The 13,658-nt window shown below is 39.6% G+C and overlaps 1 protein-coding gene across 1 annotated transcript in view; it reads left to right on the top strand.

The window, feature by feature from the left end:
• The window catches only part of PARP14 (poly(ADP-ribose) polymerase family member 14), a 52,245-nt gene that overhangs the window by 34,374 nt on the left and 4,213 nt on the right, over positions 1-13,658 (top strand). Inside the window, exons 10-15 of the mRNA XM_017855357.1 lie at positions 897-1,046; positions 1,346-1,408; positions 1,729-1,896; positions 5,533-5,739; positions 6,136-6,735; positions 8,033-8,166. Of these exons, the coding sequence (XP_017710846.1) occupies positions 897-1,046; positions 1,346-1,408; positions 1,729-1,896; positions 5,533-5,739; positions 6,136-6,735; positions 8,033-8,166 (1,322 nt within the window). The remainder of the gene's footprint in view (positions 1-896; positions 1,047-1,345; positions 1,409-1,728; positions 1,897-5,532; positions 5,740-6,135; positions 6,736-8,032; positions 8,167-13,658) is intronic.

Here is a 13,658-nt window from a genome sequence, read left to right as displayed (position 1 = left end):
TTTTTTTTTTTTTTTTTTTTTTTTTTTTTTTTTTTTTTTTTTTGAGACAGGGTCTCACTCTGTCACTTGGGCTGGAGTGTAGTGGCACGATCTCAGCTCACTGCAGCCTCAAACTCTGGGGGCTCAAGTGATCCTCCTACCTCAGCCTCCCAAGTAGCTGGGACTACAGTTGTGCACCACCATGCCCAGCTAATACTTGCATTATTTGTGGAGATGGGGTCTCACCACGTTGTTCAGGCTGATCTTGAACTCCTGGACTCAAGTGATCCACCCACCTTGGCCTCCCAAAGTGCTGGGATTACAGGCGTGAGCCATCGTGCCTGGCTGGATTGACAGCTATTGATTTTCTTCATTCTTAAGGGTTGATCAAATTTTCCTGGTTCTTTATATGACAAACAATTTTGGAATATAGACTGGGCATTTAAAATATTATGTTATGAGACTAGGGCCACCCTTGGGTCAAAGCTGGGAGAGAAAAGAGGAAAAATATTAAAACGAACAAAATGGAAAACTGCCCCCCTTAGCAGATTGCTTCTGCAAATTTTGGCTCCTTTCTTCAATCTGTCTGCTGTTATTGTAACTTTTCAGAGCTCTTGGGTAGTGGCTTTTTGTATTTGTCTTGTTTTTAGTTGTAATCAATGGGAGAGATAGGCTATAGCAGACTAATTTCACCTTGGCCAGCACCAGAGTTCATGTTTGATAGGGATTCTATTTTCTAATTCTTTTTTCTTAAACAGATCATCACTGAGGCTGAGGGGCAGGGCCAGGTTAAAGACCAGAGGTCACAGAAAGAGAGAGAGAGGGAAGACACACAAGAGGGCCACATGTGAGCAGGATACCCAAGTCATTCTTGCTGTGGCTGACTTGGTTATTGACTTTACTTCTTTTCTTTTCAGGTTTTTATGGGACTGTTTCTAGCCCTGATTCAGGTGTGCATGAAATGAAGATTGGCTCCATCATCTTCCAGGTGGCTTCTGGAGATATCACCAAAGAAGAGGCAGATGTGATTGTAAATTCCACATCAAAGTCATTTAATCTCAAAGCAGGTACTTGTACAATTTTGATGAGTGCAATAGTTAATGGTAGATGCCCATGAAGGAGGGTTTCTGTAGCCAAACTGGTTTTTATAACTTTGGCTTGTTAATTAATAACTTCTAAATTATGTTGACAGGGTTTTCCATAATTAATAATGTTTATTTTATGAAGTTTTCCTCTTTGTCATCAGCAATACCCAATTAGAGTATTCCTCAGATAATGGAGAATGCATTTAGATAATCTTTCTGATCCAAATATACCATAGTGGTTTTTTACTCATGTTTGTAATCATTTTGATTTTCTCATGTAGGGGTCTCCAAAGCAATTTTAGAATGTGCTGGACAAAATGTAGAAATGGAATGTTCTCAGCAAGGTAAGGCACCTTCTATTTTTTGGTCCGGAGTTGTAATTGTATGGGAGGCTGTGGAGAGGCTGAGGAAAGACTTGGGGTTGGGGAGACAACACTCTAATTTTAAAATGATACATTTTACTAAAGAATTTCAATCACAGAGACTTAGAAGTGAAAAGTAATCTCACAGTTAAAAAGTAAAGTCATACCATTCCATCAAAGATAGTATTTCAGGAGTTTTTTATTCACAAAATGCTTACTTGCCAAGTTACACATTTTGCTTTCTAAACAAATGATGGGTTCAACATCTACTAATTTTGCATCTTTTTGTCTGTGTTTCCCAGCTCAGCAGCACAAAAATGATTATATAATCACTGGAGGTGGATTTTTGAAGTGCAAGAATATCATTCATGTAATTGGTGGAAATGATGTCAAGAGTTCAGTTTCCTCTGTTTTGCAGGAGTGTGAAAAACAAAACTACTCATCAATTTGCCTCCCAGCCATTGGGACAGGTTTGTAGCCTCTGGCTGTCAAGGCTAAATCCCAAGGCGTCTACTTTCCCTTCCATTTGGAGCTGAGTGTGAATGTGGTCAGTGCTGAGTCTGACCCAGGGCAGCAACCATTAAGCTAGGAGTGGACAGCTTCCTCCCCATAAAGCAACTCCCAAGGGAATGACAAAGCCTGTGGATAGTTTGAGTAAAAGAGGAACAAAACGCAGGAAACTGAAGAGAGTGTTAGAATGTTAGAGAGATAGAAAGAAGGGAAGGGAAAGTAAGGCGGGGAAGAGAAGGGAGAGAGTGGAAAGGCCATCCCTCATTCTCTTTCCTCAGTTACTTCACCTTTTTCCATTCCCTACATATTCTCCATTATGCAACCCTTAGCTTCCTCCTCTTTCCCCTCTCCGTGGAGAATCTTAGTACAACAACTTCCACCTCACTCTAGCTGATTCCCAGAGGAACACTTCCAGGCTTCAGCTCAACAGTCAGCTGTGTCACTTTGCCCCAGGGCATTTCTGTGTAGAAGCTTCTCAGTCACCAGAACCTAGTGGGTCAGAAACTCAACTCTCCACTTTCCTCTTTTCAGCCTACTTGCTTCTTTGGTTTTCTTCTTTTCCTAAAACTATGTAGTGACAGCGTGATTTTTCATATATAAGGATGGCACTCTGGATTTATCATTAGTTAGGTGGGCTTTATTATGATTATGATTATTATTATTATTATTATACTTTAAGTTCTGGGGTCCATGCACAGAATGTGCAGTTTTGTTTCATAGGTGTTCTCTGAGCTCTTTAGGAATTCCTGCTTGGTCTCCTTCAGAGAGCTGGTCAGGGGAGGCATGCCTTTTTAGGCTTGAAGTGAACGGAGCTGCCTGGTTCCAGTGCGAGAATAGTCAGCATCAGATCTGTCATTCTGTTGCTCGGGAATCTAAGTTTGAATCTCTTATGCTGGCATTCTAGGCTTTCCAAAATGTTAGCCTCAAGAAACTTAACCTTCCTTGTCAATTTCTGGGCCTTCTTCTAACCCTCTGACCCATATCTGTAATTCTGTACCATTCCTTATAATGTTCTGAGATAGAATTCTATATCTATTTTACAACTTTTCTATTTCTAAAAGTATAATTTTTGATCCCTTTGTTTTCATTCCCCTTAGAGTATCATCTATTCCTAGCAGATTAGCCAACATTTCTCCTATCTCTCTCTAGCAGTTATCTGTCTGTCTATCTATCTGTCTATCTATCTATCTATCTATCTATCTATCTATCTATCTATCATCTCTCTACTTACTTATCTTTTATGGACACCCACCAATGACTCCTCAGTCTCTTGTCTCCATCTGCTTTTTTCTCTGAGCTCTAGTCTTGGGTTTCCACCTTCAAGTGATTTGGACCGAGAAAGCAGGCAGCTTAGGGGTGCCACAGACCTTCCCAAAGGAGTCCCTGGTAGAGTCAAAAGAAGAAACAAAGAAAGAAGGTAGTTTTCGTTTTGTATAAATATGTACACATTTGAGCATTTCTGGGCTACTGCAATCCTGTCGTTTCTTCCACTGACCTGGTTGCATTGCTGGTCTGCACAAATAAATCAGGGTTAGTGGGTTATCCTTGCGTGTCCTCTTTACCTGTCTTTATCACCACCTGAGCTGGTCCTGAGACTGATAGATGTGAAAGCTTTCTCTTTTAGTGGTGTATATGAGTTCAATTAAGACTGTGATCAAGACAGCCTCCGGCAGTTAAAGGAGCCTCCTCCCTATTCCTTAGGGACACCTGCATAAGAGGAGAGACTAGGTGGTCAGCAATACCTGTGATCACCTCAAGCTCAGCGCAGACTCCAAACTCCCATTCCTTGTCATCTCCCCAAACCTGCCCTTCCTCTTATATCTCCAATCATGTGAAAAACATCACTTTCCATCTAGAGTCCTTGACTCTACTCTCTTCATCACTCTGATCTTCATTAGCTTAGGAATTATTTGATTGAACGTTTACTGAGTGCCCGCATCTGCGAGGCACCATGTTTAGGCACTGGAGATAGAAAGATAACTAAGAAAAGGATCCAGTTCACAAAGAGCACTGAGCCCAGTATGAGAGACAGGCATGCAAACAAACAACTGCAATACAACATGAACCATGATATAGTGAAGGTATGTGTATGGCAAAAGAGGGAGAGGGAAAGGTTAAGGAAAAACCCAGCTGGTCTCTATGTCCTCCTGACTTTACTTCCAGAATAGCTCCTCAATCCCTACTCTTCATTCTGGCCTCCTCTTTTTGTTCAGCTCTTGCCTTTTGACTAAGCTTTTAATACAGCCTCCTAACTAGACCTAGGCTCCCCACTCCATGCTTCCTCCACACCCCTCCAGACTTATCTTCCTCAAAACTAGGTCTGCTCTGCATACATGCCAGGTCAAACATACACCCATTACATAGTTCTATCTGGCATAGCCTGTCCCTCAATTTTCCGTATTTCACCAATTGATCACCTGCTCATCCCCACATATCACATCATCTGTGTTTTAGTAAGTGCCTAGTGAGTACCTAGCCAGTGATAGGACATGGCAGATGTTTCTTGAAAGTGAATGAATGTAACTGAACGTGTCCATATAAACTCTTCCAAATACCATGGGAAAATTACAGCTTTGCAAAAGAGAATTTCCCTCTTTCTCTGATCATCTGATTTAAAAAGATTTGAATAACCCCCCTTGGTTAATTTTATGTGGGATTTGTCTACATTCCCACAATTGTCAGCATAACCAAGTCGAAGGAGCCTACTCTTGTTCTGCAATAGTGGTGGGCACCATCAACAACAATTAGCCAGGTGGGCTCTTAGTCTGTCACATCAGCTTGGCCAAGGAACTTTTACATTGCCCATCATGTGACTTTGCCAGCTGTTTTTCACATGGGACTGTTCCCATGGCTGGAAAGGGACTTTTCATGATCTTACCTAGGCTGTCACTTTCATGGCTTGAGAAGGAGGATATGGAGTATGCTGGAAATAGGAAACACACTGCTCCAGGTAGCTACCTTGAATCCTGGTGGTCAGCTAAAATCTCACTGAGTGTGGAGGGAAAGGCTTCTTGAAGGCTTATAGATAACTTGTGTCTGAAAAATTATAGATTGTAACAAATAGCCTATAGCACTGGGTGTCTTACTAAATTTTGCTTAGCTTAAATTAGGTTCCCAGAGATGTCTGGGAGAATAAGGATACATACATAAAATCAAGTGATGACTGATCCAAAAAAAGGTTTTCATCTTTAGAAAGTATTTTATGTCAACATATATTAGCATCTGCTTTTTATGAAATTTTGAGGACACTAGTGAGTTAAGAAGAAAAGCTGCTTGTGCTCTGTAATAGGAGAGGAGGAACATAATGAGCTAGGATCAGCTGAATAGAGTAGATATGATTGTCAGACACCAAAAGTCAGACTTCTGGGTCCTTTGTTCATTGCCAGGCTGTGGGCTTCCTGACATCCTAGAACCAAAACCCTCATTGCATCTAGGACTTCAAAAGTGTTTGCTGATGCTTTGTTAGAAAATTCCACAATGATGAAAGAATTGAGGAGTGGGCATTTATTCTCTGAGCATTGGAAACCCTAATGTATTCCTCAGCCTTCCACTTAGGTCATTTCGTCCTTCAGCAATTTTATTATTTGCTCTTCCAGGAAATGCCAAACAAGACCCAGAAAAGGTTGCTGAAGCCATAATTGATGCCATTGAAGACTTTGTCCAGAAAGGATCAGCCAAATCTGTGAAAAAAGTTAAAGTTGTTATTTTTCTGCCTCAAGTACTGGATGTGTTTTATGCCATCATGAAGAAAAGAGAAGGGACTCAGGTTTCTTCCCAAAAGTCTATGATGTCTAAACTTGCATGTGAGTTGTTTGCTTTTTTTTTTTTTTTTTTTTTTTTGAGACGGAGTCTTGCTCTGTCACCCAGGCTGGAGTGCTGTGGCCGGATCTCAGCTCACTGCAAGCTCCACCTCCCGGGTTCACGCCATTCTCCTGTCTCAGCCTCCCGGGTAGCTGGGACTACAGGCGCCGCCACGTCGCCCGGCTAGTTTTTTGTAGTTTTAGTAGAGACGGGGTTTCACCGTGTTAGCCAGGATGGTCTCGATCTCCTGACCTCGTGATCCGCCCGTCTCAGCCTCCCAAAGTGCTGGGATTACAGGCGTGAGCCACCACGCCCAGCCTAGTTGTTTGCTTTTATGAAATGCATGTTCCTAACGTTGATGTCACATGGGAAACACCTAATCTTCCTTTTCTTTTTAGCACTTTTGGGCATTTCAAAGCAATCTCCCAAAAAAGAGAATCATTTGGTTTTGGAAAAGAAAACAGAATCAGCAACTTTTCGGGTGTGTGGTGAAAATATCACATGTGTGGAACAAGCTATCTCCTGGCTGCAAGACCTGATTGAAAAAGAACAGTGTCCTTACACCAGTGAAGATGAGTACATCAAATACTTTGATGAAAAGGAGTATCAGAAGTTGAAAGAGCTGCAGGAGAAGTTAAATATTAGCATTTCCCTGGACAATAAGAGACCTTTGATTAAGGTTTTGGGAATTAGCAGAGATGTGATGCAGGCTAGAGATGAAATTGAGGCAATGATCAAGAGAGTTCGACTGGCCAAAGAACAGGAATCCCGGGCAGACTGTATCAGTGAGTTTATAGAATGGCAGTATAATGACAATAACACTTTTTGTCGTTTTGACAAAATAACCAATCTGAAATTAGAGGATGCAAGGAGAGAAAAGAAAAAAACTATGGATGTCAAAATTAATCATCAGCACTATACAGTGAACTTGAACACATACACTGCCACAGATGCAAAGGGCCTCAGTTTATCTGTTCAGCGCCTTGTGAAATCCGAAGGTGAGTTAAACATTTATACTTGTCATCTACTATTTCACACCTACTTTGGGCATAACACTATTTTGTATATACATCAGAATTTCAAATAGGAAAAAATTCATGTAACACTAATGAAATAAACTAGAAAATGTGGCCTCTGAGCTTAAAGTGCTTAGGTTATGGCCAGGAAAACCCAGAATGGATGTACCCAAAAGCCTGAAGATGACTATCTTCTTGGTAACAATAGTCAAATCTCACCTTTGTTCCCATCTTTACAGTTTATAAGCTTCCAAAAGCCAGTTGTGCTGAGGAGGTAATAGCTGCATCAATTAGGGGAAGGAAAACCATAGGCTTAAAGGAAAAGTGATGGCCCAAGATTTTCTAGAACAAAAGGGCAAAGGGAAAAACAGAAAGGAAAGCCTGGTCAGAGGGTGGGCCCTCTCTGTGTCTGACTGATAATCCAGGGAGGATCGGGAGCCTGTAGGAACTTCTCCCAGAAGTCACCTCTACCGAGAGCAAAAGGTTCCTTGACGCACATGACAGGAAGCAGGCTTCAGATTCTCTGACCAGATCTACTCTCCAAGAAGGGAATGCCTGTCTTGTGTAGGCAGCCATTCCCACCTTCAAACCAGATTAAGTCCCCCTTGAAAACAAGTAAATTAGCTTCCATTACACCATATTTATCTCTTGTGAGATCAGTGTGAACAGATTCCTAACACTCTGAGCAACCCTTGGAAAATAATAAATCACATATGGTATTCTGCTTAGCAGAGGAGAAGACAGAGCTGTCACCACAGCCTATCACATAGCAAAATCTGCCACCCAACTGCCTCTTAAAGATGCTATGAAGAATAATGAAAAAATAGATATGGAGTGCCTGTGGTGGTGATGGTGAGGAGTTCTGGCAAAAATCCATGCATAAACAAAACAGTAACTACTTAGAACACTGTAGGGAAATAATTTATTGTTAGATTGTGACTATTAGAGATTGAACAGAAAACACAGATGAGTTATACTGCACCAACATTTCTCAAATCGTAGTATGATCCAAACTTAGGAGGCAGATACACAGGCTCTGCTCCTCAGAGATGCTGATTCGGTTGATCTGTGGCTTTCCTTTTTTTTTGGTTTAACAAGCATTCCAGTTGGTTCTGATGTCGGTTGTCTGTCGTTCATGCTTTGAAAAGCGTTCTCCTAGAAAGATAAGGAACTTTTTGAATGCTTAGCATTGGAAGATAGTAACACAAGAACACAGATACTAAATTTTCCAGAGTGTACTGGGAATATACGAGGGCATCCTCAAATGTCTCCTTTGCAGTTGACATCCCTGCACACTGGAGTGATATGAAGCAGCACAATTTCTGTGTGGTGGAGCTGCAACCTAGTGATCCTGAGTACAACACGGTGGCAAGCAAGTTTAACCAGACCTGCGCATACTTTAGAATAGAGAAGGTAAGCCTTCTGCTGGAATGTGGTTTCTGAATGGTGGAAATAAGTTCTGTCATGGTCCTATATAAAATCCATTTTCATTCACTTCCTATCACATTTTTTAACCCAGAATTAGAATTTTTATGGTAATTAGTAGATTCTAGATTCTACTCATGTGACCATAATTACTGAGGCATTAAAATTCTTGTGTCAGTGATTACAATATTCAGTTGTAATATGATAGAACACTGAAGACGTAGATTTACTTTGTGAAGCAAGCTAATACAAATTCAAAGATATGGCTTTAAAATTGGATTTGATAACTAGCAAATTCCACAGAGAGCTATGCAGAGGCTCCTCCTCAGATCAGGACCATGTTACTCTGCCCCACTATTCACAGGTCAACAGTGCTTCCTTGATAAAGCCAGCAGCCCTTTCCTTGTTTATCATCATTGTTTTGGGCGGGTGAGTGTGATGATTCGTGCCTGCAGTCCCAGCTATTGGGAGGCTGAGGTGGAAGGATTGCATGAGCCCAGGAGTTTGAGGCCAGTCTGGGTAACATAGCGAGATCCTGCTCTCAAATAAAAAACAACCAATTATTTTGGCATCTTCTTCCATTTTTAAACATTATTGATACTGCTCTTTGCAATTATATTTTTCCTTGACTTTCTCTAGCAATATTATTATGATTTTTCTTTTCCTTGACCAATTTCCTTTTCATTATCGCAGGTACTGTTTCTCTTCCAAACCCCTAATTCTAGCTTTATTCATGCCACTTATGCTTAAAGGGTCTTTTGTTTCTGTACCTCACCAGGGAATATTTTAACCCTTCTTGGATTCAACTATTAGTTCAATGTCGATAGCTCCCAAATCAACATTACCAACCTGGGTCTTTGACTCAAATTCTAGAACATACTCCCAGTGGCCTAAAAAATCTCCACTTGAGGCCGGGTGCAGTGGCTCACGCCTGTAATCCCAGCACTTTGGGAGGCCGAGGCGGGTGGATCACGAGGTCAGGGGTTCAAGACCACCCTGGCGAAGATGGTGAAACTGCATCTCTACTAAAACTACAAAAATTAGCTGGGCACATTGGCAGGCGCCTGTAATCCCACCCACTCGGGAGGCTGAGGCAGGAGAATCACTTGAACATGGGTGGTAGAGATTGCAGTGAGCTGAAATCATGCCACTGCACTCCAGCCTGGTCGACAGAGTGACTCCATCTCAAAAAGAAAAAAAAAATCTCCACTTGAATATCTAACTGCAAAATCAACTTCTCTAAAATCTAATGCTTCATATGTATGTAATTCTCTTTCCCTTTCCTTCCTCTTTTCTGTTTTTGGTTCTACCACTTTCTGAGTAAAGCCAGAGATCTTTGATCCACCATAACAAGTCTGCCAGGAAGACCTGCATTTTCTTTCTTTGCAAGTTTTTCTTACTCTCTATTTGAACTGCCAACACTGTTTATTCATGTAGTTAAGCACATAATAATTCAAAAAGATTCAAAGTGCTCTGCAAAGATATAGACTATACCTTCAGATAAAGTAAATAGACAAAGAAAATTGATAAAGAGAAAAGAATAGCGGGGAAAATAAGATAATACAGAGGTACTACTAGTTCTCAAAAATGTATAACATGAGGTTACCAATTTGTCTCTGAGTTTCCTAGCAGACAAAGCAAGAGGTAAACATTCAGCCACAAGACTCATAATGTCCATAAATGAAAAAGCAAACCATTTGATAAGGAGGCTCACAGCTCCTCACAATACTGAGACTGACTCCTGAGAGGTTTCTCTTGTGGATCAAGTACTAGAGAATATCCTCAACATCATCCTCACAATAAATTCAGCATCAACTTTTACACCACTGTCTTTTATAATGTAAAACTGGTTGAACAAAATCCATGCCTGATTGAATGAAAACAATTCTATGAGGCACCAAGACAATGTGATTCAAGTACACAGCTCTATCATGGTCTATTTCTGAGATAACAAGAAAGTCTCACTCCAAGTACCAATTACTACTAACTGGTAGTGGCTGACTGGCACATTGTGATGAGATGCTAAGTTTAGATTGAGCAAGAATGAATGTTCTGGTTGACCAGCAATATCTATAGTGGGCCCTATGGATGCCTGCTGCATATTGGCAGACCTTGGCCAGAGAATTGATTTCAACACTTTTTTACAGTGAAACCTTTTTTTTTTTCAATAAAATCTTATGTGAAATCCCAGTGTATGAACCAGATAAAAGCAGGGGTGTCGGTAGTACTTAAGGCACCTCCAGGGAGGTCCCTAGAATTGTGAAAATAACATGAAAAATGGGTCGTCTTTCATCCTCTATGACTATTAAGTCTTATGATTAAGGTTTTTAATATCCATAAGCCTTCCACTTAGATTCAACAATTTTGCCACTGTTGCTTTCTCTGCCTGTCTGTTTTTGCTGAAGCATTTGAAGGTAAGTTGCAGACATCGTGATACTCCTATTTTAGCAAGTATCTCCCAATTAAAGACATTCTCCTAAATTATGACGTCATTATCCCAATTAAAAACTTAACATTAATTCAGTAATATCCAATATACAGTCCATATTCTTTTTTTCTTCCCCCCGAGACAGAGTCTTGCTCTGTCACCCAGGCTGGAGTGCAGTGACGTGATCTCGGCTCACTGCAACCTCTGCCTCCTGGTTGCAAGCGATTCTCCTGCCTCAGCCTCCTAAGTAGCTGAGATTACAGGTGCCCACCACCATACCTGGCTAATTTTTTTGTGTGTTTTTAGTAGAGATGGGGTTTCTCCATGTTGGCCAGGCTGGTCTCAAACTCCTCACCTCAAGTGATCCCTCCGCCTCGGCCTCCCAAAGTGTTGGGATTACCGGCGTGAGCTACCATGTCCGGCCCCAGTCCATATTCTGATTTTTCCAATTGTTCAAAAAAATCTCTTATAACTCCCCCTCCCCTACCCCAGTCTGAGTTCATACACTGTTTGGACATTATGTCCTTTGTGTCTTCTAATATAGAATAGTACTCTTGCATTTAAAAAAATATTTTTCATGACACTGAATTTTTTAGAGTTTAAGCCAATTGTGTTGCAGAATGTATCACATTCTGGATCTGTCATGCCTTGATTTTTGTGGAAGAATCCATGCCAGTTTTATAGATTCTAGACTTACCTGATTCTTGGTAATATCATTTATTTCTCTATCCTCTTTATTTCTGGTAAGCTGAGTTAGGTTGAAAGATTTGAATAAATTCAGATAAATATTTTTTGCAAGAATACTTCATAGGTGATACATCACATCAGGAACCTCAGATGGTAAGGCCATCCCACTATTAATGATGCTAAGTTTGATCACTAGTCAAGTTGGTGACCACCATATCTCTCCACTGGAATCAGTAGATTATCTGTGGGATGATACTTCATCAGCATATGAGTATCCTGTTCCCCAACAACCTTGTACTGATTGATTTTCACTTCCATTGATGATCCTTGCCTGAATCCATCATTACACTGGAGGTTGCAGGATGGTGATTTTCTAATTCTGCCATTCCTTCTATATATGTTATTTGGCATTTTTTTTAAAGAATAAATGTTCTTTTTTTTCCTGATTTTGAAAAAAAATCAGTATGTTATATTTAATTACAGTGATTATTCTGTTAGATGTACAAATTATCCTACATTTGGCTGGCAGGAAGTTGGCTCCCATGTCTTTTAATGACCCCATTTATCTTTGAGCATTTCTTTACTTTTTGCCATGAGATTTGTCTTGCTCACCCTGTACTTTCCTTGTCTCGTGCCTGGAATCAGACATTTTTCTAAGAAGCCCTGTTACCTTTTAGTGGGGAATGGTAGTGAGAAACCAAGAGTTGTGTGTTGTGTGTTGTGTGTGTTCACTGCTATTGAGGTGTTGTTGCTTCCAGGGTCTTTTGTGGCTAGAGCTAAGAAAATCATGAACTCGTATTTATGTTTTCTTTTCTTTTTTTTGAGGCAAAGGTGTGCTCTGTCATTCCAGCTGTAGTGCATCGGCATGATCACAGCTTACTGCAGCTTCCAACTCCTGGGCTCAAGCAATCCCCACCACTCAGACTCTAGAGTCGCTGGGGCTACAGGCACATGCCACCACACCTTTTTGTGTGTGTGTGTGGAGATGGAGTCTGTGTTATCCAGGCTGGTTTCAAACTTTTGACTTCAAAAGTGCTGGGATTCACCCACCTCAGTCTCTCAAAGTGCCAGGATTTCATGTTTTCAATTGAAATTTAATGTTGAAACATTTTTTCTTAATATCTTAATATTTTATGTCATTTTGTGTATAATAGAAATTTTGGCTTTTAATAATAGTACATTCTTAATTGTTTCATCCTATAGAATACATAAAATTGTTTCAAAATTATCATACCAAAATTATTATTAGCAATATTAAAAGAGCTATGCCAGCTTTCTTTTGGTTATTGTTAGCATGTTATGGTATATCTTTTCGCATTCTTTTTCTTTTAATCTTTTAATAACTGTATATTTAAGATGTATCTCTTGGTAGCAACATATACTTGAGTTTTGCTTTTTCATCATCCAGTCTGAAAATCTTTAACTGGAGTACTTAATCTTACTTACTGTACTTACTGATATGTTTGGGTTTAAATGTACCATATTAATCTTTGTTTTCTATTTGTAATATCTATTCTTTGTTCTTTTTTATCTTTTCCTGGTTTCTTTTGTATTATTCCTATTTCATTTTCACCCCTATTATGTTGTTAGTTACACATTCTAATTCTTTCATTGCTTATCCTAGAGACTATAACATGCATCCTTGACTTACTAAACTGTAATGTAAATTAGTACATCCATCATTCCCCAGACAATGGAAAGACCTTTGAATACTTTAAACCTTATTTATCTCTCTTTTGCTTTTTGTATTGCTTTTAACATGCATTTTAATTCTATTTATATTTGAAACCCAATGAAACATTTTTGTTTATATTTATTTACATGTACCAACATATTTATCATTTATTTCCAGAGTCCTTCAATTCTTCCTGTATTTCCACGCTTCCATCTGGGATAATTTTTCATCTAGATGTAGTATTTCTTCCAATGCAGATCTGGTAGTGATGAATTCTCTCAGTTTTTATTTATCTGAAAATATCTTTATTTCTCTTTCATTCTTTGAAGGATATTTTTATTGGGCATAGAATTTTAGATAGCAATTATTTTCTTTCAGCGCTTTGAAGAAATTATTGTCTTCTATGTTACTGTTTCACCGTACTTCCCTTCTCTCTGCAATCTTAGCTCATCAAATCTTTGATGCCTTCAGATAGACTTTTCTCCCTCTCTAGCTCTTCTAGTAGTTGTTGGTGAGAGGCTGGTCTGATAAAAGTAATCTACCCTGGCTAGACATCTGCTGCTAATAATAAACCTACTAAATAAAGTTTAAGATTTATTTGTAATTTTTTTACCTTAGAATTTATCCCATGAAAATATTGAATCAGATTACTATATTCAAAATTACTTGATATATTATTTTAAAAGTTCT

Source organism: Rhinopithecus bieti, unplaced genomic scaffold, assembly GCF_001698545.2.
Source record: "Rhinopithecus bieti isolate Rb0 unplaced genomic scaffold, ASM169854v2 scaffold_39586, whole genome shotgun sequence".
NCBI lineage: Eukaryota > Metazoa > Chordata > Mammalia > Primates > Cercopithecidae > Rhinopithecus > Rhinopithecus bieti.
This window is presented reverse-complemented; position numbering and strand designations above follow the sequence as displayed.